The sequence below is a fragment of the Aedes aegypti genome, chromosome 3, assembly GCF_002204515.2.
Source record: "Aedes aegypti strain LVP_AGWG chromosome 3, AaegL5.0 Primary Assembly, whole genome shotgun sequence".
NCBI lineage: Eukaryota > Metazoa > Arthropoda > Insecta > Diptera > Culicidae > Aedes > Aedes aegypti.
The window spans coordinates 39381002-39408449 of NC_035109.1; the positions used below are offsets into that span (position 1 = coordinate 39381002).

The following is a 27448-nucleotide window of genomic DNA, read 5'->3' on the forward strand; positions in this document are numbered from 1 at the left end:
AAAAGCCTTAAATTAAAAAAGTGCAAATTTGTGCAGGTAAATTCTTCACGATACTTTAGTTTACATCTCAAAGTACCCTTGGAACTGAATTTAAGCCTGGGACAACTTGGGACAAAAAAGTACTCGATGTGTTAACTATAAGCTTATTCGATTTTTTTAGCCGCCTTATAAAAAATGTCATAAAAGTCTCTATTTTGAAGCTTTTTTTTATTTTTTTATAGTTCCTAGGAAACCTTTTTTGTATGCTTTCAAATGGTGTAAAAACATTTTTCGTAAGTATTACAGAAAAAAAGTTATATTCATTTGAGAATACCATAGTTTTTGTTAATAAAAACAAGTTTTTCTCCATAGGCTCAACTTTGGCACCTCATATCCGAGTGTGCAATGCAAATCATGCCCTAATATTTTGGGGATTTCTTAGCAGACATGTTTACAATGAAATGGTGAACAAGAATTGAAATTTGGGGCACATCACTTTTTTGATTATTGGCCACCCGATAAGCCATTGTGGACTCATCTCGTAAAAAGTTGGTATCATCATTTATTGATGAAACATTTCCAAAGCATGAATGTTGCTTCTCTTTCTTATATTCATGAGCTATTAAAAATTAAGATTTTTGCAAAAATTGCGTTAACTTTATGCGTAAATTTGTCAAGTTTGCGAAACAATGATTTTAATGGTTAAGGATGACACTACCGAAGATTCATGTCTCACATAGGTTCTGCAAGCGATATGAGCAAGGAAAATGCGGTTCTCACTAAAAATGGCATCGCCCAAAACGATTCCGCTGTCAAAACTTTTATAAGTATGTTCAATTAGGCAACATTAACGAATTACTGTTAAGAATGTAAAATTCCCTTAAGAAATTGCCTACCTTCAGGCGAATTTCGCAGTTTGAGGTGTTTTTAATTTTAAATTAACTCAAAAAGTAAATGAGATGTAAGCGTTTGGACATCATATTCGGCTTCAGGGGCCATGATTTAAGTAAGTAACGACATTTTCAATATTACCGAACGTTGTTTACATGGATGATCAATGTTACCCCATATCAGCTAAATGAAAAAATCACATAAAACATTTTTGTAAACATGCTTAAATCTTTCAAAAAACAAAATACAGTATCTAGTCACGAGCTATGGGTGCCAGTACTTGTTTTAAAAATATAAAACTCAGAACATTTGCATTTTTGAATTCAATATTTAAGAAATATCCTAAAAACTGATCAATGTTACCCCGTATTACGGTACTCCAAAGTATATACAGTATATTATTGCGCTCTACTTTTTTAAGCAAAGTTGCATATTCGTTATGAAATAGAGAAACTGTAAAATGGAGTAACATTGTGTATATAATTAGAATATTATTTCAAAGTAATTTGAATATTGCGATAACATCGTGTATTGACAGCATGTTTAAGAGAAACTTGGAAGACTTGAATCTCGTTTAAATGCAACTGTAGCTTTGTAGGGGTACATAAATTTTAATTAGATTTCTGTAGACAAGTTAGATTATCTGTGCAGACATGTATTACACTACTCTTTCGTATTGTATAGAACATTGATTTGGTTTACATTGGTTAACAATGACTGAGAAAAAATTGAAATTATCTTGAAATACTTTTCTGAATTTGAAGATGATAAGTATAGTTGTGATTTCATTTCAATTGAGACCCTTTCAAATATTACTTCAACAACAAATCCATAAAGAAAAATGGAAAATATTTTTAGACTTTTTTTAATTTTATTTTAGAACTGTGATGTTTTTCATGAACTTTTCTAGTATAAAATATATCCGCCTATAAATTGTCAAAGCGTGCTCTTATATTCCTGATCAACAGTATGAAGGACTTGAGCAACCATTAGAGCGAACACAAAACACCTCAAATTTTGGACATTTTACAATACTTTATTCTTAAGATTTAATTCAACGTAACAGTTTATGATTATCGAATACTATGACTTTCATTACTGATAAAGAATTTTTAACTTGATCTATCATTTGAAATTATTTCACCAACTTTTCATAAAAATAGTTCCCTGAACGAATACAAACTTGAGTCACTGTATACCAGAATCCGATGTTGCGTACCAACATGGTGCACAAATTAAACTTCCAACGATGACATCGGGCACGCAGTCCTACACAGCCTTCGGACCCTAAGGGAAAAGGTCAGCCAACAAAATGTAATTCCGGAGAACAAGTTCTGTATATGCTGTGATTAATTTGTGCAAAAACCATTCATTATCGCTTGAGTCGTCGTTCCCCCTCTTTTGGTTGCCATGGAAACCCCTCCCCCCAGGAACAGAACACGAGTCCATTTCCAAAGACCAGAGAAATGTCAAAAGGCCACTTCAGTCAAACCACGGCTTTGCCAGCCCCGGAGCGATATGCCCTTTGTTCTTTCGCCTTTCTTGTACACGGGGAGCGGAAGTGGTTTAGGTGGTTACTAATCCACAATGGAATGCGAGAAAGAAAGAAAAAATGGCACCCCTCTCAAGGACGTCAAAATGCGAACGCAAGAACAATCGCCCCTGAATGTATGCTATGTGTTCCGAAAGAAAAAGAAGAAATAAGTGAATAGAAAGCAGTAAATCCACGGTTTTAATTAGCCAAGTACCTTCAACGCCATCTGGATCGGCACAAAACCGGCTCATAAAGTCAGCCGAAATGCAAATGTTATCACATTTCACTTGCTTACAATCGGACTCCGAACGGACTTTTATGGCGTCTCCAGTCTCCATTTATAGTTAGTTTTTATTTTCATTTCTGGTAGTGCAGAAATTAGTATGCAGAAGGCAATCGAAGCAACCCATGGGGGTTGGCTCGGTTATACATTTGAAGTAGAGTGGCTTTAAATAAGAGTAATGTCAATGTCAATATTGGAATATCGGTAAAATGTCACTTTGATACAAATCCGCGTTCCAAACGAGCAGATGGACTGTCAAAACTGGAACATGACATCACTCTTATTTGAAGGAACTCTAATATAAAATTACTTAGCCATATTTGCTGAACACGTACACCAACACACAAACAACCTAATGTACACTGAATAAAATTGTTTAGAGAATATCCGTTGATGGCAAACGTGACGCATTGTTTGAGCGAAGCCAGGCTTCGCGTATGGAATCCCTCCACACATTCGACAAGCATGCAGCACACCGAAACAAAATCGACACTATTTTTTGTTAGTTCTCAAGCACAACAATATCACACTCATTATTGGAAATATACACACTTTTACCATTCATGAAGCGTTTCTAAATGATATGCCAACTTCTTGTCAATCAAAGTTCGATATAACTGTGATTATAGTTTCGGTGTTAATCATGTCTTCTTTTTCGTTCAGTGTTGAACTTGAAGCGAGCGACGATTTTTACTTGGTGCAATAATAAGATGTAAGAATAGTACTGGACAAACATTTCAAAGGGCACAACGACATTGGTAAACATTGGCTTTGCAAGACGCTGTTTTGAGCCCAATTCAACTCGATCAGTAGAAGCATTAACCTAAGAATGCTAATGTCGCTGCTGTTCGTGTTACTAACATCTAGTTTGCCACGAGCTGACAGCGTGAGTACCGGGCCTCAAAGTGTCAGATTGATTATAAGAACCAAAACAACGTCATGGTATTGAACAAACAATGAAAAACCACAATTTAAGGTAATAAAAATTAAAATCAGTTTTGTGACAACTACGCCATTAGCGTTCTACTACTAATATTTCTATTACTCGATCACGCTTACCAATACCACTATCAAGAAGAGTTAACACCAATCTTTCTGATAGTTGTGTTAGTTTGCGTGGGTGGGCAAAAAAGAGCTCAACAGCAACGTTTCTGAAAAAGGCTCCAGACCTCTTGGGCCCTTTTCAAATGTTTGTCCAGAGTAGAGTGGCCCATAATGATCTAACTAGAAACCCCTCACATTTGATCATTGGGAACCCCAAAAGTTAAAGTGAAAGTTTGAGTAGAATCTATCAAATGTAAAGCACGGTTCGACGAGCTTGCAATTTGTGTACTAGCTTTTAAGGGTCCAAATAAACAATCTTGGAATTTTTGGGGGAGTAACTTCAGATTTTTATGATTAGAATAAGCCTTAACCTTTGCGTCACTAATCTATTTTTACAACCAAATTTTCGTGATCTGCTGGCTCTAACTTTAACAGTTTTCAGCCAATTTAATTAAAATTTTGACAAAACACCTTAACACTATTCAAGTTTTAAGACCTGTACTGGGACCCCAGGTCGGATCGGATCAAACAAAACAACAGTGTTTGTAACTGAATCATTGTAACTGAATGTGGAATTATTCTGGCCGGTTCCTTGGGTATCAATTGGTACAAACCATTTCATGCGACACATCAATCTTCAATTTTTTTAACCAGAAGTACAATACAAGTAATACGAGGTCATTTAAAAGTATTTCCGGGATGTTCTAGAGCCAATTCCGGGACCCCAGAAAAGGACGTCAATCCGATGATTGGAAATCCTATACATCAATCTTCAAGATTTTTCGTTAGGAGTATAATATGATGTATTCTGAAGGTTCTATAATATGATGGGATATAATATGATGTAATTCTGAGTTCTTGCATTGCAGCATAAGGTCATCTGCCAGAACTTCCGGGATGTTTTGGAGTTGATTCCGCTACCCTGGAAAAGGACGTCAACCTAAAGATTGGGAGTTCTATCCTACGACTCATCAATTTTTAAGATTTTTCGTCAGGATTACAATATGATTCATAACATTGGGTCATTTACCAGTACTTCCGGAATATTCTGGAGCCGATTTTAGGTTCCTGACTGCAATGACTGAAAACCCTATCAAGTTACACTCCAATCCTTATGAATTTTCCTCAGTAGTCTAATATGATGCAAACTGAATAATTTCTCGCAATATAGGGTCATTAAAAAATACTTCCGGGATTTTCTGCAGTCGATTCCGAGTTTTTCGGTGAGTTCATGGCTCTAGGATATTCCGGAAGTACATTTCTTGATAGAATTATCGCACTCAGCTAGCTGGGAAGCTCATGGGGTTTAGGCTCTGTGTTTCTCACTCATCAGTCTATTACGGTCTATTATTCAACAATACAAGTCTCGAATGTGGTAACAGAGAAAAAAATAGGGGAAAACAACTCTGAACCACACCACCTTTATTTGGCTTGGGCTACATGTCCGTCACTCACATTTTAAGGCCGGCCTGTATCCGATTGGATACAGAGTTCGGTCTTGCGATTCCGATTGAGGAATGACTTCCGGTTCACAAGCGCCCCAACGGCCCAAATCCGGCGGTTTGTCTTGATTGATACTACTCTGCGTAGTTCCTGACGGTGAAGCTAGCCTACTCCGATGGAGAGTTTCCCGACGGAGGAATATCTCCCGAAACCGGTAACGTTACGCGTTGTTCATACTCCGTTGTTGGCCGGTAGTGTGCCGAAGTCGGGTCAGCGATTCCGGTTGCAAGATGGCTTCCGATTTACTGGTGCTCCGACGACTTAAGCTGGTGATACGCTCGTACTACTCAGAATAGCCCCCGACGGTGGATCTATCCTACTCCGACGAAGATTTCCCTGGATGCTATCCGGGCAGATGCCGAAGTCGGTCCTGCGATGCCGGTGGAAGGAAACGTCCGGTTTACAGGCGCCCCGACGACCATTTACCGGTGCTGTTTCGCGATCTACTCAACTGAACCCCGGCGGAGAATTTAGCCTACTCCAACTCGATGGTGGTCGGCCAAGTGTCAGGGTCGGTTCTGCAATTCCGGCTGGAGGACGGCTTCCAATTTGCAGACTCCTCAACGCCTTATTACCGATACTACGTTACGCTCGTTCTACTCGGTCCAGTTTCCGATGGAGATTCTAGCCTACTCCGATCGCGCCCGATGATTTCCTCTCTTCGACAGACTGACTTGTTGAGTGCTGAGGTCGATTCGACGACTTCGGTGGGAAGATGGCTTCCAATTCACTGGCGCCTCGACGACCCGACATCATACGCTACTGTTTGGGTCTCGTTTCGCAGCTCTGCCCACCAGTTGCGCTGTAACCCAGACATTATTTGCACTACCATGTTGGTCATCATATTCCAAAGAACGGGATTGCTCATCGTTTCGTGTACCACTCCTTCTACGCTGAAGTACTCATTAAAAGTAGCCGCCACCGTGTTTCGTACTCTGTTAAACCTCGGGCAGTCGAAGACAACACGTTCTGGCGTTTCTTCGATCTCCGTATACTCAGGACAAAATGGTGAAAACGCATACAACAGATACTGCTTGAAGCAGCCGTGACCTGACTGCTTTCTGTTCACTCAGGCCGATAGATTGCCGATAGAACCTGTTGGTCCACCTTCCTTTCTCGGAGGCATTCCATACACTGCTGCCACTTAGCCAGCGAACAAATTTTTGCCAACTTCCTCGCTTGCCAGGTTTCTCTTCGCGTTGGGATTATCTCAGCGATTACGCATGCCGCCTCGGATGATATAGTCCTGTACGCGCTCACTACTCGCATGGTCTACTCACCACCAACGCTCTGTTTAACTTCTCCCGATTCCGCTAGGTCTGTAGCGCCACGCCTCAGGTTGGTGCACCATATCTTAGCAGCGATGTTGATACGTCAGCCAGAAGACGCCTCTTACTACTTATAGCACCACCAATGTTGGGCATAATTCTTGTGAGAGCATTGTTCACCTTCGCCGCCTTCGCGCATGCATAATCGACGTGACTGTTGAAGATCAGCCGATCATCTAGCATTGCGCCCAGGTGTTTCAGCTTCCGCTGTGATGCTATGGCATGCCTTCCAACAGTGATCTCGCCTTGACTCCCTCCATCCAAACTTCTACCAGACCAATTGCCACAGTTGGAGATCTAGCTTTGTCGGGGCCTCCAGCAGGCTGTAACCTCTGGCATTGGTTAACCTGCTACCCCAGTCCAAGGCCCATGCATCGAAGCTTCCGACCGAAACTCATCGATCAATTCCTCTAACATCCGCCTGAATTCGTCGAGCGTCCGCCGACCGCTGCCTACGTAGACATAATTAACTTTCGTGATCACAAATCCTTCTTTTACCACTGGTAGCCGAATCATCGCTAACTGTGCCATCGTACGACTTTGAAAATCGCATTGTCATGGCCGCATCTCCAATACCAAACTATGTAGCAGATCATCATTGGATGTGATCTCGTCCAGATATCTTCACTCATCAACTGCACCCAGAGTTAAAGTTTTTACGCTTGCCTTGTTTGCTTGCTTGTTTGCCAACGACTCAGCTATCAATTCCGGATGTACTTGTAGATGACCCTATGTTGCATATCAATCTTGAAGATGTCGCATGACCTGGTTTGTGCTGATCAAATTTTAGTCCCCAATTAATGCCCCAGGCAACGGTTCCAGGGAATCCGGAACCGGCGCCAGAATAGTTCGAAATGAGTTGAAAGAGTTGGAATACTCAACTCTTTACGAGCGCCAACGGCGGCCGCAAACAAGCTCGATTTCTGGTAGGGATTAGTCGATTTGACGTTTGGCTTTGGTCGTTTTATATAGGTCTATTCACAAGACGTTTCAAATCAGCTAATCGAGAAGCTCCCTAACAGTTCTTCTATGGGTATGACAGTCCCGTGTTAGCACCCGTTCTCCACCGATGTAAAAAAATGCATGGACGAACCTGTCAAATGAAAAGTTCTATTGAACGGACCCAAGCCAACCGTCATATCGACTAATCCCTACTAGAAAGTGAATCCGTTTGCGGCAGCAATTAACGCTCGTTAAAAACTGGATACTAATGGATTACTAGTTTTGTTTGATCCGTTCAAAATAATTTTGATAATGTCTAAGGGCCCATTCACAAATTTCATAACGCTGAAGGGGGTGGGTGGGTGTCCTCGTACTGTTACGGCTCATAAAAAATTTGTAAAATGTTCATGCAAAAAGCGTTACAAGGGGGTGGGTGGGTGTCGAAAATGGCTATTTTTGGCGTTATGAAATTTGTGAATAAACCTTAAAATGAACTTAGGACAGACCCCCACGTGACATCCGCAAAAAATCCAGAACCGGCCGTTCAATTTGGGTTACCAGTACAGGTCATGAAACTAGAACAGTGTTGTGGTTTGAACTTATCTCCATGATTCCACACCCGATCTAGAAAATATTGACATAATATTAGGACACAGCGCCCAATAGAGTTCTAAACCCTGTCCCAATTAAAATGACACTCATTTACTTAGTATTTAAATAATTTTCGTTTATTGAATCCCAAAAAAACAATGTTTTCCGATTTTCGAGACTTCGTCACATCCCTTGGTTTGAACTCATGTTTGGGTGTATTTTGTTTTTCGTGTCCCTTCCGAAATGTCAAATAGGAACAACCCCAGTGGCAAAAAGTCAGGTAGGAACAAACCTTGTGGCGTTTTTGTCAACGAAGTGAACGTCAAACATGATGAAAATGACAATGTTCAAATTTGGACCCATTTTTAAAATTAAAGTTCAAATATGGTGTAGCCGATAGTTGGGCAGGAAAGTTTTCTAAAGCAGTAGCAAAAACACGCTCTATCGTTTTATTGAATATAAAATATGATTTTAACAACGATTTAAAGGCCCTGTTATGTCGTTAGCAAGGACTGTATTAAAAAACAGTGGTAATCATTTTAATAAAATAACAAGTCCAGATATATTGCATTAAACCCACCGACAATCTGATGAATAGAAATACCACCGATGATTTTTTACATTGAAATGCCTTGAAACGGGTCTATTCATACATAAATTATTTGATAGATTCGTCAGGGACCTTTCCAGGGATACATCAATAGATTTTATAGCAACTCCAAAGATATACTACAATATTTTGAAGGATTTCTTCAAGTATTTGTCTCCGAACTCCACCTATGTCAACTCGAAAGGTTCCTCTAAAAACATTAGGTGATTTTAGAAATTAACTCACGAATCACAAAACCATTGTTCTCGTGGATTATTCGCGAAATGTATCCAGTTTTTCTGAAATATTCTCAACAATTCCTCGGTATATCGCTTCACATATGTTTGGAAAACTTCTGGAACTCTTACACGATAACAACATGAATCAGAAGAAGTTTTGGATATTTGTTTTAAAATTCCACCCAGAATTCTTTCAAAGATTCTCGATTTAATCTTATAGGCACTATTCCAAAAAAAATTTATTGGATGTTTTTGCAAAAACTTCACCCAAAATTATTTCGTAATTTTTCCATCGACTCCTCAAAAACTCGTGCTAGAAATGATTGAAGAATTCTCATTTATATTCAACCCAAGATTTCCCAATGAACTTTTTTGTTGAATTTGAAGTTAATTTCCAACGAAATTATTTGATGCATCCCTAACGATTTATCAAATAATTCATCTAGAGATTCAAACACAATTCAATACAGGAATTTTTCAAAATAAAATTCAAAGTTTTTCTTTGAATTTCTTTTGAAAAAATTGTGTGGAACTGCTGCAAAGATTCCTAAACGAGGTCTTCTTATAATATCTCTATAAACATTCTCAAAACTTTCTCAAACTCATCCAGGAACAGTTCCTGAAAGTTTGTCCTGGAAATGTATTCCTCATTAGTAGGACTTTCATGTAGACCACAAGGGTTCAAAAGATATAATTATTGCACTAAGTTAAAATTACTCGCCGTAATATTCATGAATCATCATAAATAATCAAATGTTGTATCGTTATTATTTTTATTACATAATTTCATTTAACACATCTCTCCATAGCGCCAAAACAAAAATTATACACAAAGAAATCCAATTCACAATTCAATCAAATTGACTCAACGAATGTCTTCTTCTTTCTTTTTTCATCGATCTCGCCCGAAATCTTAATCTGATAAAACAATAAAACCAAAAAAATACTGCACGCACACAAACCCGCTTACCGCTTCGGGTTGCAACCATGTGAATCTGTGTCTGTTGAAATACGCGACCTTGTACAAAAAAAACCTGTAAATGTTGCACATATGCGCAAATATTTGCCAAACCATCCGAACTGTACAAACGCTCCAAAAACTGATAAATGCAAAACCAAAAACAAAATTTTAGATGGCCCCGCCGTTGTTCGCGTCAACATTTTTGTAAGAAGTATCTCAAAAATCGATGACGTGACTATGGTAAGTTTGAGACAGTTACCACCACAAACTCAAATTCACTTCCCACACCGAATCGAAACAGCCATACAACAGTTTTAGCGAGTTTGAAATTGATCCAAGTCAGCCAAACCTTTCCCCGAACAAAAATAAAACCGAACACCAAGAGTGAGCAAGCAGTAGGCGAGAAGCAAGCATTAGAGATGTGAAACCAACACCGCTATACATACTAAAAACGAAAACCCTTTGTAAACAAATCACGTTTAGTTTCCGTTTGACAGCGCTTCGTTGAACACTCCCTTTTCTTCACAGTCTCTCATCTTTTACCTTCCATCGAAGATTAAAAAAACCCCTAGTCCCACACTTAGTTTTTGTACATTTGTTTCTATTTGATTTTTTCTAGCACTCGGATGAAAATATATGAACTATTGTTTTGGCAGTTCGAGCGGGTTTGTCGCCCCCGCATTCAGTCAACGATTAGTTTCTGAACTGTCAGGCTTGAAGAAGAAAACCAATCGAATGCATCACTGCGGATCGTTCAGTTTACAGTTTTATTGCGTTTTTTGGCGGAATTGTAATGCGACGCTTCATTGGTTTATATGTCAATGGATTTTATTGTCAATTTTTGAGGTTATGTTCTCCGATCACTTCTCTACCACTTCCTTGTTTTAACTGCAACATTCAGTGAACTAATCGTTGGCTGTCCACCATATTACAATTCTTCAAAATTGCACTCATATATTTTTTTTTCGGTGTCACAGAAAAACAAAATCTTTTAATCAACTAAATCTGTAGAGTTTTAGTTTGCATATAATTTCTCTGACAACTATTTCACTGATCCCGTCAGTCATTTCATTTCCCTAGCGCGAAGCTTCATCTTTTCCGAACGATTTTGTCCAAACATTTACTTACCTGTCTTTCTCCCCTCTCATGTGTCCGTGTTTGTCGTAATGGCATTTTGATTCTGACAATTTCTAGCATATTTTTCTTTTGAACTTTTGCCTTAACTCTTTTCGTCATGGGTTTCATTATTCCTAATACTTCTGCAATCGTTGAATGTGTTAGAATTTGATTTTTCTCTTTCTATAAGTACATAAATGCCACAAAAATGCCTCACCGTGGTTGGAAGCAACCTTTCGTGCTGATAGTTTTCATTCTTCAAATGAGATTTCCAGCGGTATGGTAAAATAAACAGAGATGGAATTGACAGCTTACCATCAGAAAGTAATAGCAAAAGAAAGAGAGTATGCTGGTGAACAATTCAGATCCAACCGTTGCAATCGTAGCAATCCAGTTAGGTCACTTGTTGTTATTGTTTTGTATTTTTATTCTTATCGGTCGAAGCCATTTCAAGATAGACAATCTAAGTAAGCGCTGCTTTCGATGTAAATAAACATGTCATTGAAGAGAGAGAGAGAGAGAGAAAGAGTGTGACACTACAACACACCAACACTAAATGAATGTGTCGCCATTTTGAAAAGTAAGTTGGATCAGTTCGATAGCAGCGAATGGAATTGGCCTCAGTCCTAGTAGTAGCTGTTTAGTCATCTGTCAAGCGCGCTGTCATTGTTCATTCTAAACTGTAGAGCTGTCATTGAATTATGTTTGTATTTACTCACACATATTCGTAACCTATGTGAATTTTAAGTTTAACAACTAGTTACCGATCACTTTTGGTTCACTGAATGTTCAAGTAGAGAAGTGATAATCATCTCATTGTTTACATCTGTATTTCTTTCCATTTCTTCGCTTTCATAGTTCAATATTTCTCCATAAGTGTATGTGAACGATCCATTTTTGGTAATTGTTTCAGTTGTCTTGGATTTTTGCCTCATGGCCTTCTATCTCTTTGGTCAGTACTTTAAGTCTCTCTATTTCAGATGAGAAACAAAACTCTCTCTCACACAAATGCTCTTCTTGCGTAGAAGTCGTTCTAGGAGTTGTTCCGAAAACACTGTTGTACTTTTCTCAGTAACCAAGCTATTGTACTCCGATGCCTTTGTACTGCATTTCAACAGACACTGAACTCTGTATATTCTGTATCCTACTAGTAGACGGTGAAGCCTCTGCCACCATTTGAAAGAAACCACTATTATATCACAGCTATCCGAAAGTTTATATAACCTAATCACGCCCTATTGGAAATTCTATGCAGACAACTTGTAGCCATCATTATACCATCGGTTTCATTCATCAACCATCATCGACTAGCGAATCCAAGCAAGCGAAATTTTGCAGCCCTGTCATGATCACGAGTTTTAGTGAATTTTTATCTTAGATTTAGTTTATTTTGTATGAGTTTTCGTTGTTTAGATTGCTTTGGTTCCATTTCTTCACTAGTTCTCTTCGATACAAATTTACAAATAAAGAATGCAAGTCGTACTTTTCCAATTAATCAACACATCTAATCCGTTCTCTATTTGTATACGTTATTTTATGATTATCGAACATTTACTCCTACCTCCATAATTGCTGTTGTGTATGTGATGCCCACACACTTACCAAAACTGTGAAAAATACTAGATGATAAGGCTACACAAGTGTTCGTCAACATGTTCCTTAGATCGATATCGAAAATCGACGATTACAAAATGGTGAGTCTGTGTGATAAGCTACCAAAACAATCAGATAAAATTGATAATAAACCAAATCTTCGAGGAACTCTTCCAACAAAAAACCACTAACGGTCCTACGTGTAAAAACTAGAAGGGATAAACACCCTCTATGCGAATATTAAATCACAGTAAACGAAGGCAACGATAAAGACTGTTCTTCTCAAACGCCTCCCTCATCTCTTCCGTCAAATATGATCGTTTCTGTCGCAGATCACGTTTCTCATAATCCGTTTCAGCGCGATTCTTTCATTTCCTTCTTCTTTTTAACTCTAACCTCACTGCCTACTATGTCCGTACGTGTGAAAGAGTGTGCTTCACTACAACAAAAAAAAAAAAACTCAAACAAACAAAAGCAAAGTCGCGAACGTAAACAATGCATCCCACAGCGACGATTATTGTCGGACTGCTGCCAACCTCGCAGTAGGCCACTGCCGGAAAATGCCCGAAGACTGCACGAGCGTGACCCGCTGCGAGCTCACCAATATCACCTAAAATTAGGCGCTTTGATCACTCAAACCACTGCCGTCGATTATCGAAAAGAGAAACCACAATCGAGTAAAAACCAAAATCACACTCCGTCACTACAGTTCCCAACCAGACTTTTCTCCAAATCTTGACATCTCTCTTTATTTTTACGTTTTAAATCCCTTCTACACTTAAGAAAAACTCACAACAAATGTGACTTACATCTTTCTCTTTTATTGATCTTTTTGTTTACACTTTCTCGATCCGTTAAAACTTTTTTCAAATAATACTTCAAAACAAAACTTTTTTTTACACGTTTTGACTAATTTTCTTAACTAGAAACGCCCTAACTTATTAACCAAGAAAAAAACTAGCCCCATTCATACTCGCCTACTACGGTTCCCCGCACTGACACACCGCTCCTCTCGTCGCGTACACCCCTAAACGTTTGTTTTCTGTTCTGACATTTCCCACACCCACAATCGAAGCTCACCCATCTGTCACCTGTCTAATCATGATTGTTTGCCATTGTTCTTCCCGCCATTGTTCATCATTTACGTACGTATTTTCTTTTCTGTTCTTTGTTTTCAAAAATTGTGGCCTACGTATACGTATTTGAGAGTATTAAAAACACAAATATTGTAAAACTTTTTGTGAAAAAAAACCTACATCGATGTCGAGTTGATTGTCCAAGTATATAACCCAAAAACAAAAGGTTGTTACCTCTAAAATACATTTGTCTGTAACTGTATTTTGTACTATGAGTGCGACAACTTTCCTCATTCTTTGCGAACGCGGAATGCATTTATTGGATTTTACATGAGTTTATTTGGAACGCAACAAAAACTGAAATTCAAAATTCTCGTTTTTTCGTAAAACATGCTCGTGGAGTGAAATTTGATGGAACTATTGCACAGCGACAACTGTCCGTCGGCCTCTCAGTCCATGTGTTGATCTGTCGTGGTTGTCTGTAATAGTGTATAATACCCGGCATTATTGCTAGCGTTTGAGTTGATTTTCTATAACTGTCCTGATCACATTTTTTAATATGCTCAGTAACATCCACGTCTACTCTTAATACATACTCGATGTAAATGCAGTGTGACTGGTGGCGATTTGCGGACTTGTAATCGGTCATTCTACTTCTTATTCTTTCACTGAGTTTTCTACTTTCAACGTTTCCGCTGTGGAACAATCTTTTGTAAGATAAAGTTTCGATTGTTCTGTTTTTTTGTTTTGAGTTGTATGGTTTTATTGATTGTTGTGACATATTGTGTAATATATTTCTTTTTCGCCTTATGTTTTTATGGAATCGTCCACGTCTGTAGTGTAAAGATGCAAAAAAGATTATTTAATTCAGAAATCAATTGAATAATTCAATTATTGTTTAAGGGTATCTTGTCTTTTAACGTATTCTAAACCTACGTAAAAATTGACCGGAACCTTTTTTTCTTATTTTTGGAATGAAAGAATGGATTTTTCTATTTTAGATAAAATGATCTATTTCGCATAATGCCATTTGGCATAATTGATGTTTGACATATTTTTTTAATTTAACATGATGCCATTTGGGAAAACATCACATTTGATCTTTTTTTGTACTTGATATTGTACCAAACGTCATCATGCAAAATGGCCTTTATACTGAACGGCATTATGCCAAATGGAGTCTTCTATTGAAAATGTTTGCTCTGTACAGTGATAGCTTACTCTTTCTATTAAAATCCGAGCTCATGCCATGATTTCAGTGCTCCTATCGGAATAATCGTGAATAGGTAAAAAAATGCAGTGCAATTTTCTGCACATTTCCTGATTTTGTTCTCTTGATTCTGTTGGATTATTTTGTTTTCATTACGAAGTAACTGTCTTCTTAAAACCGATTTTTGTATACAGCTAATGGTTTTCAAGATCCTGCACTAATCCATGAATCTCGAATGTTAGTTAACACTTCAGTCGACGCGCTGTTGTATTTTGTACAACACTAGGAAAAAAGCTCGCTTTTCGTTCACAACAGCAGCGTGATGGTTTGAAGGTGGCAAACCGCGTGACGACTGGAAGGTTAAAGTTCATGTTTAAGGATCTCGAGATATTGAAGATTGACAAAAAATTGTTACTAGCGGCACCTAGCGGATAAACTCCCAATCAGGTTCATCACAGACAGATTGCAATTGATAAGCCGAGTTATTCGTTCATTCTCGGTTAGATAAACCTAATTCTAAAACAAAAAAATCTACATCATGACCGTGTGCTGTTCGACACTTCCTTGAAAAAATATCTGTCAATTAGAATCTGTTCCTTTCACGCCGTATTCACCTTTCTGTACCACTCAAAACACGCACTTTTCAGAAGTTCATTCAGTACAAATGTAACAACGTCCTCCGCTTGTTAAACTCAGCAATTATACCTGAACCACAGAGAAACAGACGTAACACTTAGAACAAATCTCGATCAAAATCATAGTCGCGAAATCATGTACGCCCAATGCTAAAAACACTGTAGTTGGCTGATGGACCAACAGGTGGCGGTACTGTGTAAACGTCAAACACGAACAAAAACGACGCGAGCGCTGCGGGTGGTCGATTGACCACCTTCCCAATATTTGAATCAATCGTTAAAAAGTTGGTCGATGGACAGCGATGAGAGTGTGACGTCTGTTTGTCTGTGCCTGAACCATTTCAGTTTTCGCCAACCGTGGGTGTACTTTCCCCTCCTGTGAGGATACAAACACGCCAAAAACGGCTAAACTTTTCCAATTAACATCCGTTACGCTGTGCTCTATCGTTCCGTGTTTCTTTTCCGGACGTTTCTCAAGGGATGCTGTTTGGAGACTTCCCTGCCCCTCGAGTTGATGTGGATTCTTTTCCAGAACCAACCCATCACGGTTAAGGTTAAAGGTTTCCTCTAATTAGCTAATTTCGCAAATGGTTTCGTTTTGCCTGGCTGAACAAGCAAGTTTGGGGCACACTTTGGCGTTATGATTTTTAATTGCGCCAAAATTTCTCGTCGTGCTATTTCAGTGATATAGAGAAAAATTGATTTGCCTCACACTCCCGGGCAAAATGTAAACTTGTTTCTGTCAAATTTATCCCCTGTATGAGAGTAGCGGGAAATTAAATCGACCGCAGGACGACTGGCAGTAACAGTAACTGGATTACAGCCATCTAGTCCGGCAGTAAATGTCCACGTCAGCCGGTGACAGGCATGATTCAATCAAATCCGGATGCAGACACGTGTTGCGGTTGTCCAGCTCTGTCTATCTCGCTAGCCTAATGAATCAATAGTCCGTTGTAATCCGTTTGTGGATGGCTTTTTCGAAACCAGTCAATCCGATTCGGATGCATTAGCGTCAGAGTTAGAAAGCTAGATTCGAACGCCTATCATAAAAAAACGTCATACCTACACTGCCGTGCAAAAGTTTGCGGTCACCCCCTAAAAACATTTCTATTTTTAATGCGTTTCGTTGTGATCAATATGCAGAAAACTTAAGGTTCACAGTAACAGTGCATATTTGTATCATTTTGCAAAATTATACTATTGAGCTATTGCTATTGAGTGTGTTCATAAAAATAATGTTTTATCATGTTTCTTGTTATTTTGATTCAAAAGACCCTATGAAGCAACATTTTGTTTTAAATTTCCAAACACTGTTTTCATTCTGCCTTATATTCCAAATACAAATTCCGAACAGAATAAATAATGGCCCGAGACGAACCATGAATTTTTAAATGACCACAATTTGGAGACCAGTAGATCAATTAATTTGAAATAAAGTTTGAAGTAAATGCGGTTAGCTGTTCTTACAATCCTTGGGTGAGAAAGCTTGGACACGAGGGGTCCAGCGTGGGCCTTAAACGGATATCTCAATATCCAAATGAGCTAAAATGTTGGTGTCTTAGGCAAAGTTATTCAGCAGACCAAGGGCTATCTAGCGATACAAAATCTGATTGAGAACTCATCCGCTAGGTGGCGCTAGTGACAAATTTGTTTCAATCATCTGTATATCAAGATCCTTATCAGCTAGAAGGCAAAGCTGTTCAGCAGATCAAGGGTTATCTGGCGACAGAGCGTTAATGATTAACGGATCGCAATGATTGATTAAGTGATTAATGATTAAATACAATTTTATCATGATCAATGATTATGATGAATGATTAAAATTTTTGAAGTCATGATTAATGATTGTGATTCATGATTAAGCCAAAGTATGATTAATGATTATGATTAATGATTAAATTTTTATTTGAAATGATTAATGATTATGATTAATGATTAAACTCAGTATGATAAGTGATTATGATTAATGATTATGATTAACCCTTACGTGCCTGATGTCAAATTTTATCAAAATTTGAAATTTCAAAATAATGTTTTTCAGTCGTTTTTTAACGAAATTCCGTAGATTCAGAATTGCTGCTTGATTTAAGTATTGTGGTTATCGATTTAAAAACAACGATATTTCCAAATTTAATTGCGAGGAGTGCTGGAGTAGCCTCCCTAAGATTTATTAGCTACTTTCATATCAAGTCTTAAACGTTATTACCTAATCATTTATTAAGTTTCATTGTTTTGCAGACCGAGGCTAGAGAAGGATGGTTCAAGACCGGAGCGTTAAGTTAATTGATTAAAAAATGATGACTAAACGAAAAATCATGCTTAGAGCTATTTGATTTGGACTTTTTTCAATTATAAGGAAACCGATAAATAAATCATTTGATTATTGTTTTTATGATTAATCTTTGTTCAATGATTAATCATTCATTAACTAATGATCTAATGCCCAATATATGCACTAAATAGCTTGAAGTATGCCACCAATAGATTATACACTAAGACAAGATAATGATGAATAATACTCATTTTCAACAAATAATCCTATGTACCGTAAAATGGGGTGAAGTTGATCACTTTTGAGCGATGCTGTTCTATAATTCCTAGTAGGTTGGATGTTTATCGAATTATACAAACGAAATTTTTACGAATTGTTATCATAATAACAAAAACATTTTTTATAAATCAAAAAAAATAATGTTTGATTCCGGGGTGAAGTTGATCAATTACTGTGACACGTTTCCTAAAATAAAGAGATATGCTATTCACTAAATTTGGGATCACTCATCCCGAATCAAGTCTCAAAAATCTTACAACTTGTTGAAAAATTGGTCAATTTTAGAATTGAATGTTGTGAAATCCAGAATACACCAAATAAAACGCCTAAAGGTATGCAATTTTCTTTAAAATTAGCAACTCGCTCACAAAAAGAACATTTTTATCTCTGTAAATGATTTTTTATCCTCAATACAAATATAAAATATAACTGGGTTCACATATGGAATGTACGGAACAGTTTATTTAAATGGTGTCTTTATATAGCGTTGGCAATAGTAGAATGTTTGGGGTAGAACCCTTCAACAATTCATCGAACATTTCCTTAAAAATCTGTTTTTCCATAGTATAACAATTTTGAACAACGAATCGAATTTAGAAACATCAAGAGGAGCTATCAGGTAATACGATATGGCATAACTTGTGATAATTGAAAACGGATAATAGCTCTCCTGGCAGTTTATACATGTGGGTACGAGAATGATCAACTTCTCCCCACTGATCAACTACACCCCGAATTATGGTGTATAGAATTTTTTTTTTGAACTTCGTAATGGAAAATTGATCACTGTTTTAATCACAAATCTAGATTAATTCTTCTGGTTCAAGAACCAGTTTCCTGGAATTAGTGGCCAATATATTGGCTTTGCGAAACGTACTTGCGACATATCAAAATCATAAACTCGTTTATAATTTTAAACGGATGTATCAAGCGATATTGAATAGTATGCTGTGTTGTTAAGGCTTTTCAATTTCCAGAGAAAAGTAGTCAACATATTAGTAAAAAAAAAACTAGTTGATTTTCTACACTTCACTTTATAAATGAAATAAGAGTATATTAAGAATCATTAGTATGGCAAGCAAATCCCGGTAAATTGTATATTAAAGTTCAATGGTATATGCTTGCCTTACTAGTGATTCTAAGTATTTTTTTATGTAAAGTGAAGTGTTAATTTCAATTAGTTGTTTATTCATACTCTAATAATTCCTCCAAAGGGAAAATGAAGCACTATATTTGTTCTGAAATAAAGCTTTCGACATACCGTGATGCATCAATACCCGGACGCCTAAGACGACCGGAATGCTCAAACTTAGATTTAGCAATATTTTGTTAGAATATTCTGGTAGTATTATTATTTAACATATTTCTACAGATCTTCATGGAAGTGATGAAAATTTTGGTAAAATTTATTATTTTTACAAATAACTCAATGAAATACTGGAGCATGTCTTGTCTTTAAATCCGGACACCTGATACATTGGCGTTTTTAAATCCGAACACTTTTGGATCGAAATCCGGACACCTGTGTAATAATATGAAATATTCGTTCAACTTTCCAAGAAAACCATACAAACTCGTTCAACTAGCATTATTCAATCTATCGATGTACATATTTTTCGTTAAAAACCACAGAGAACAAAACGTAATTACCATATTTATTTTATTTACCTGAACTGAAGCGCATGTAACTCGAATTCATTCACGAGTGGCTTGAATCTTAATTACCAAAGAAATGCACAATTTATCTTATATGAAACCATCTTATGGTAGCTCACAATAAATTTCATATTTATTTTTCAAGCCTTCTTTCATGTTTTCTTTACAAAAAGTAATTGAGACTAAAGAAAACTGGATTTCTGTATGATGTCCGGATTCAAAATCACTGAACCATAATCCCGGACAGTATCTTTACACAGCGCTTTATGCATATTTGCAACATAATACACAATAGTGGTGCTACTGAACATTGCGAATACCTCTCTGTAGTCAATTGCGATCAAAACACTCCACAAAATATATGGTTCACACACTTTTTCTTTAACCAAACGTTTTTCTTATCTTGGTTTGTGTCGTCAAAGATCGTTAAACTTGAATTTTCACGAACCACGATAAAATGACGTCCCTCAGTAACAATCAACTTGTTGTTATTTTGATTAATAATTTGGCAGTGTTAACTAGATTTAAAATGATGGTACAATATTCTTCAATCTTTAAATTAAAAAGTATGAAAAAAACTAAACATAGGGTATGTGTACCAGTTATGGCCATAGTGGTTCCCCATTTCGCCATACGTGTTAACTTGAGTTCATTCACATTTTGAAAAGTTTTGTTTGTTTAAGAAGTAAGATAAAGAATGTATCTTGATGTTGAAACATTAAAAAATACTAAAAATCTGAAACCTATCGAAATTTTAAATATGGCCAAATAGGGAACCACTATGGCCATAACTGGTACACCTACCCTATAACATTTAAATTGAACTGAAATTAATTAATGTTATCAGAGTGTCCGGATATTGGTACCGTCCGGATTTTGATTCACCACGGTATTGAGCTACATGAATTTTGCAAACCAATAATTAAATTCATTCTCGATGTTATTATATATTAAATTTTTCGAAATAATTCTTGGGGAAATTTTGGGCGAAATCAGTTTTAACATTTGGTAGGAACTTCCTAATGAGATCTTTATGAAATAATAAAAATGGTAACATATGGTGTTCGAACAATGTTTTCAAGAAATGTTTGCCCTTCTCGATTTCAGTAAAAATGGTTTGTAGTTGAAAATTGTGAATAATTTGCTGTAACGAAGTTCAAAAGATTTCTATATAAAAGTTATCTCTAATCAAGAATTAAATTCAATTGCTAATAATTCGCTTGTGTTTTCAACTAATTGAAATCTATTTAGCGCTAACAGCAAGAGCACAATCATTCCGTTTCGATACATATAAACAAGTTCAATTTCATGCTGCCTTTATCCAGCAAAAATGCAAAACCCCGAAAACCAGAAAAATCGTGTCACCACTGTGCTCGAGTCATTTCGCATTCGGGTTTGAAAAAACGTTGAGAAGAAGAAGATTACAATTTTTGGAGAGCCGTGACATTTTTTTGTTTTAAACGGTCATGGTTTGCCTTGGATTTTGATGGTCGTGTAGAAACATGTAAATGTAGAGGTGGTAAATGTTTGCTACAGTACTTTTCCCATCCCTGAAGAAAACAATTCAAACTGAATTGTTAATAATCCTCAAACGTTTAATCAAGATTAACTTAACCGCTTTGGTACAATCAATGGATATCTGCAGGCGATGTTAGATAGCAAACATCGAACATGAACAAAAACAGCAAGATAGCTGTTAAGAGAATTACCTGCTAGGGGAAAAGAACTAATTTTAGATCTCGAAAATGTTGTGCTAATTATCGGATATTCATACAAAATATGCTAAAATCTTATGAACGATTAAAAAAATAGTGCTAGCTCAAAATTTGGTGCTACAACTGAAAAAAGGCACCACCCTACACGCAGGAAACACTTAAGGGTCTTTCATAGGCGTATAGTAATGCCCACGGATACAAAGCAAAGCCATGCTGTACTAGATTTTTGACCTTCTTAGGCATAAACTACCACACGATATAAGAAATACAAAATTCATTTAAACATTAGAAGGCAATGTTGTAAAATTTGTTGAATTTTGTTCAGTGATTGATTGATGATTGATTATATGTTTAACTTATGATTAAGATTATGATTACTGAATAAAATTAGCGATCTCTATGATTATGATTAATGATTATTGATTAAAACATAATATTGCAATGATTATGATTAGTGATTTATGATAAATCATAATCATTAATCATTAATCATGATTAAATTTACGATTAATCATTAACGCTCTGTCTGGCGATTAATAGTCTGAATGGGAATCTTTTCGCTACGTGGCGCTAGTAAAACATTTTCTTCAATTGTTTTTATCTCAAGATCCTGATTAGCTAGAAGATTGGTGTCTTCGGCAGAGCTGTTAAGCAGATCAATAGCTATTTGTCGGTGAAAAGATTAATAGGAAATTCATCCACTAGGTGGCACTAGTAAAAAAAATCATCAATCTACTTCACGATCCTTATCAGCTAGAAGGTTGGTGTTTTCGGTAAAGATTGAGAGCACCTCCATGAACAGTCTGATTCATCCGCTAGGTGGCTCTAGTAACAATTTTTCTTCAAAATCTGAAGCGGGAATGGGTTAGATGTATGGCCTGATTCGCTACTCACCACATTGTAATGCACTTGCGCTAGTGTCTATGCACGAAAAATCGTAACGCGAAAAATATTTGTATGGCGAAATGCATCTAACGAATTATTTCTCAAAATTGGAAAATATTTTCAAAAATAAATTTGGTACCGATTTTACATAATGATAATGACTATCACGCCTACCAAATATTTTTTGATTAATGCTGTCATTTACGAGAAAATTGAAGTTAAATGCCTTTCCCCACACAAAATGAAACGAGAAAACTTCTGCTGATCAACTGTGGGCAAGAGCAAAACAGACAATCCATTGAAACGATGTGCTTTAGTGTCAGATGAAACTAATAGCTCGGCCATGAAATCCTCAAATTGTACAACCAGCATTTTGAATCAGATTATATTTCCAGTACATTGAAGACAATTTGTTACTAACGTCACCTAGCGTTGAATTCCTCCATCAGATTTTTCACGGCCAGATAGCACTCAATCAGTAAAGAAGGATCTTGAGATACAAAAGATTGAAGAAAAACTGTTACTAGTGGTTGTATTTCCAATCAGATTTTCCAACACAAGTTATCCCTTAACTCTCAAACCCCCAACGTCTGACTTTTCATTAAAAATGAACTTAAAAATAATCATAACTTGGCCAATTATTAATCAATTTTGGATCTTTTGGTCTCAAACAAACCGCATACTCCTCAAGATTCCTTCAAGATGTGTTCCGGAAGAAATGGGATTGGCCACTTGGTTCCGGAGTTATTCCGGATTCAAATGGGGTATATTCGTTCCGGAAGTGATAATTCCCTTAGATTTTTCAAGATTAGCGGTAAGAAAATTATTCATTGTGTACTTTCTATAAGTAAAAAGCTGCCAGAAGGTCTAATGACATTGGTTCTCATTGATTCTGGCCATTTCGGATACCCGGTCACCTGGCACCGATACCTAAATGTACCCAGAGAGGACATTTTCAGAAACTCAAAGAATACTACCGTGCGACGGCTCAAAATTCCTGATTTTTTATCCGGAACATCAAAGATATACTGCCAAAGACCAATATGAGGTTCTGGCCACATCCGGATACCCCGGAATCGGTTCCGGTGGGGCCTCAGTGGGACACTTTTGTAATCTTACTCACTCATACCGTGCGACGGCTCAAAATTCCTGATTTTTTATCCGGAACATCAAAGATATACTGCCAAAGACCAATATGAGGTTCTGGCCACATCCGGATACCCCGGAATCGGTTCCGGTGGGGCCTCAGTGGGACACTTTTGTAATCTTACTCACTCATACCGTGCGACGGCTCAAAATTCCTGATTTTTTATCCGGAACATCAAAGATATACTGCCAAAGACCAATATGAGGTTCTGGCCACATCCGGATACCCCGGAATCGGTTCCGCGAGGGCCTCAGTAGGACACTCTCGTAATCCTACTCACTCGTATCGTGCGACGGCTTAAAGTTCATGATTTTTTATCCAGAACATCATAGATATACCGTAATCCGGGGTAACATTGATCATTTTTTTGAGTTTTTCTCATTTTTTTCATTTCACAATACAAATGTTACAAGTTTCATATTTTTAAAACAAGTACTGGCACCCACCGCTCCTAGCTATGTACTCTATTTTGTTTTTCGAAAGATTTAAACATGTTTAAATAAATGTTTTAAGTGATTTTTTGATTCAGCTGGTATGGGGTAACATTGATCACCCAAGTAAACAACGTTCGCTAATATTGGAAATGTCGTTACTTACTAAAATCAGGGCCCCTGAAGCCGAAAATGAAGACCAAACTCTTACAAGTCATTTACTTTTTGAGTTATTTCAATATTAAAAACACCTTGAACCGCGTAATACGCCTAAAAGTAGGCAATTTCCTCAGGAAATGCTACATTCGTAATAGTATTTAGTTAATGTTGCCTATATGAATAAACTTATGAAAGATTTGACAACGGAATCGTTTTCGGCGATGCCATTTTTAGTAACACCCGCATTTTCCTTGATCACATCGTCTGCAGAACTCATGTGAGACATGAATTTTCGGTAGTGTCAGTGAAAATGATAGAAATCATTGTTTCAAAAAGTTGACAAATTTGCGCATGAACTAAGCGCAATTTTGGCAAAAACCTTAATTATCATTAGCTTATGAATATACGAAAGAGAGGCACCATTCATGGTTCGAAAATGCTTCATCTTTATTTGAACGTTTAACAAAATGAGTCATCCCGATCAATGTTACCCCGCTGATCAATGTTACCCCGGATTACGGTAATGCCAAAGAGCAATATGAGGTTCTGGCCACATCCGGATACGCCCGAATCGGTTCCGGGAGGGCCTCAGTAGGACACTCTCGTAATCCTACTCACTCGTATCGTGCGACGGCTTAAAATTCATGATTTTTTATCCAGAACATCATAGATATAATGCCAAAGAGCAATATGAGGTTCTGGCCACATCCGGATACGCCCGAATCGGTTCCGCGAGGGCCTCAGTAGGACACTTTTGTAATCCTACTGACTCATACCGTGCGACGGCTCAAAATTCCTGATTTTTTATCCGGAACATCATAGATATAATGCCAAAGACCAATATGAGGTTCTGGCCACATCCGGATACGCCGGAATCGGTTATGGCGGGGCCTCACAAGCGTCACGATGAATTCATAATCAAACTCTTCCCCGTCAAATAGCGCTTCATCTGAACAGCTTTGCGAAAGACAAAATGCTTTTAGCTAATCAGGATCTTGAGTTACGGACAATTGAATAAAATTTGTTACTAGCGCTAGCTTCTCAATCAAACTCTTCACCGCCAGATAGCGCTTGGTCTGCTGAATAACTTTGCTGAATACACCTTATTTGGATGTTGATATGTCCGTTTGAGGTCAATTTTGGACCCCTCGTGTCCATGCTTTTTCCGTTATCTAGAAAATGGGGAGAGGTCAGGGGGATGACTCACTCAAAGATTGTGAGACCAACTAACTCAAATTTCATTTCTAATTAATTGATCCAGTGGTCTCCGAATAGTGGTCATTTGAAAATTCAAGCTTCATTCCAGGATTTTGAGGGGTTAATATCGCAAATGGATTCATTTTTTAGAACTCCTAAAGTTGGAATTAGCTTTAGAAGCACTAAACTCAAGATGCAAATGATTGTCTTTTGTTGGAAATTTGTTGACAAATTTTAATGAAATTTTTCAACGAAGTCTTCATATAAACCTCAAGTGTTCAGAATACGAGTCTGTTCAGAATTTAATTTTTCTTCGTCGGTATTATAATAGAAACATTTTTTTAATTCGTTTATTTTTTTTTTTTCTTGGAACTGACATTTTTAAAAAACTATGCTTTGGAATAAGGGGTGACCACCATACGTTTTAACTTGAATAATTGTTTTATCTAAGTTAAAAACATTGAGATTTTTCCGCAAAAATATTTTAGGTGCCATCAAAAGAGTATAGAATTGGGGTAATAATGTTTCGCTAAATGAAAATTATGGTCGATCCGATGCTATGCTACAATAAGCTATGTTACAACGATGTAAAAAATTCTCGTTGCCTTTCGAATGAGTCATAGAGAGTTCCATTTAGGAGAAACAGTTTGGAATCAAACTTCTAAGATTGCACTAAAACTTCGAAGGCACTAATCTCGCGAGGAAACCATCCAACAACAGTGAACTTTTCATTTTGGGTTTGTGCACAAGTAGAAAACTTAAAATATGAAGATCAGAAACGTTTGAAAACGTGAGTAGGAGCACAAGACGGCCTTCTTTGGATTCCGAGATGCTCCACCTTAAGACGTATAATCACAAAAATCAAAGTTGTTCATTGTCATGAATATCACGTGACGTAAATATTCCCTATTTTTCCAACCTACTATCGATTGGCAATATTTGCTGATGATATGTTTCACATTTACACCAACAAATCTTTAATTTACACGGCACGTAAACCTTTCTAGCTGACATATCAAAGGGCTGAATATTCAACGATAGATAATGTAAAATGCAAGGTATTTATAAGGGAGGTAATTCAATGCGTCATTTAGAGCATTCCGCCATATTGGAGAAATATTTGACAGCTGGCAAGTTTGTGTTGCTCTATCAGATCAGCAAGCCTTGAGCTCCTAGCAACTTTTTCCCTTCAATTTTCATTTTGTTTCGTAAACGTCATTGAACAACCAAGTGGAAAACTTTATGCTTTCAATTCGTTTCAAACATTTGCTTAGAACCAGTGGCGATTTTATCAGAATAAAGAACCTAAATGACTTTGGACCAGTTGCCCCGTAAAACCCAAAGAAATAATTCATTACGGTGACACTATGAGAATGAGGGTAGAAAAAGTAACAAGCAACTTAAGCAGAAATCACATTCGACATTTTTATAGCTGTCCTTTTGTCGTTCATACCATGCAAAACGACATAGAGAGAATAAGGATCTATCCTCAACCCCTCGCTTTTAAAGGGAAATGTAATGAAGGAGTATTCTTTTACACAATGCTGATGAATTCTAGTTTTTTCAAACATAAAAGTTTTTTTCGCACACTTTCAACGGAATTCATTGTACATAATATCCTCCGTAAATGACACTGTCCTTTTCGAGCCACGCTCAAGACTTGGGCTTCGTCTCGATTGCGTACGTCTGTGTCACCCGCACATTAGAATTTTGTTTTATTTTCATTTTTTTCTTTCCTGAAACAGAACAATTTAATTAATACTTAGACCTAGGGCTGTGCAAATATCGATATTATCGATAATATCGATATTATCGGCTTGATTTTATCGATACGATATCCGATATCTATCGACACGATATTTTCCGATATCGATAAAACTATTGTCTGTCCGATAATCAGGACAACATTCATTGATTATGTTTATACTAGTCAAACGAAATTTCAGATATCCGCTGAACATAACATACCATAACTTCAAAACTCAGATAATTGATTCCACAATGCAATAGTTGGTGTCAAATGAACCTGAAATAGTAGATATTGTTTGAAAATCCCATCATTTAAAAATATCAGATATCGGTTCGATACCGATAATGTCAAATCCGATATATCGCCGATACCGATATCGAAACATTGGAATATCGCCGATACCGATAAATCGTCATTGTGCACAGCCCTACTTAGACATAATC

The 27448-nt window shown here is 37.1% G+C and overlaps 1 protein-coding gene across 16 annotated transcripts in view; it reads left to right on the plus strand.

Annotated features, from left to right (window-relative positions):
• The window catches only part of LOC5580270 (glutamate-gated chloride channel), a 305234-nt gene that overhangs the window by 211259 nt on the left and 66527 nt on the right, over positions 1 to 27448 (plus strand). For 7 of the 16 annotated variants that reach the window (XM_021848573.1, XM_021848572.1, XM_021848579.1 and 4 more), the window contains exon 5: positions 12624 to 12694. The exons of 5 other annotated variants lie outside the window; for them this stretch is intronic. In XM_021848573.1, the coding sequence (XP_021704265.1) occupies positions 12624 to 12694 (71 nt within the window). Of the gene's footprint in view, positions 1 to 10056; positions 10125 to 12623; positions 12695 to 27448 lie in introns of all 16 variants that reach the window. 4 more of the 16 variants (XM_021848574.1, XM_021848577.1, XM_001662847.2 and 1 more) reach the window with 1 other exon arrangement.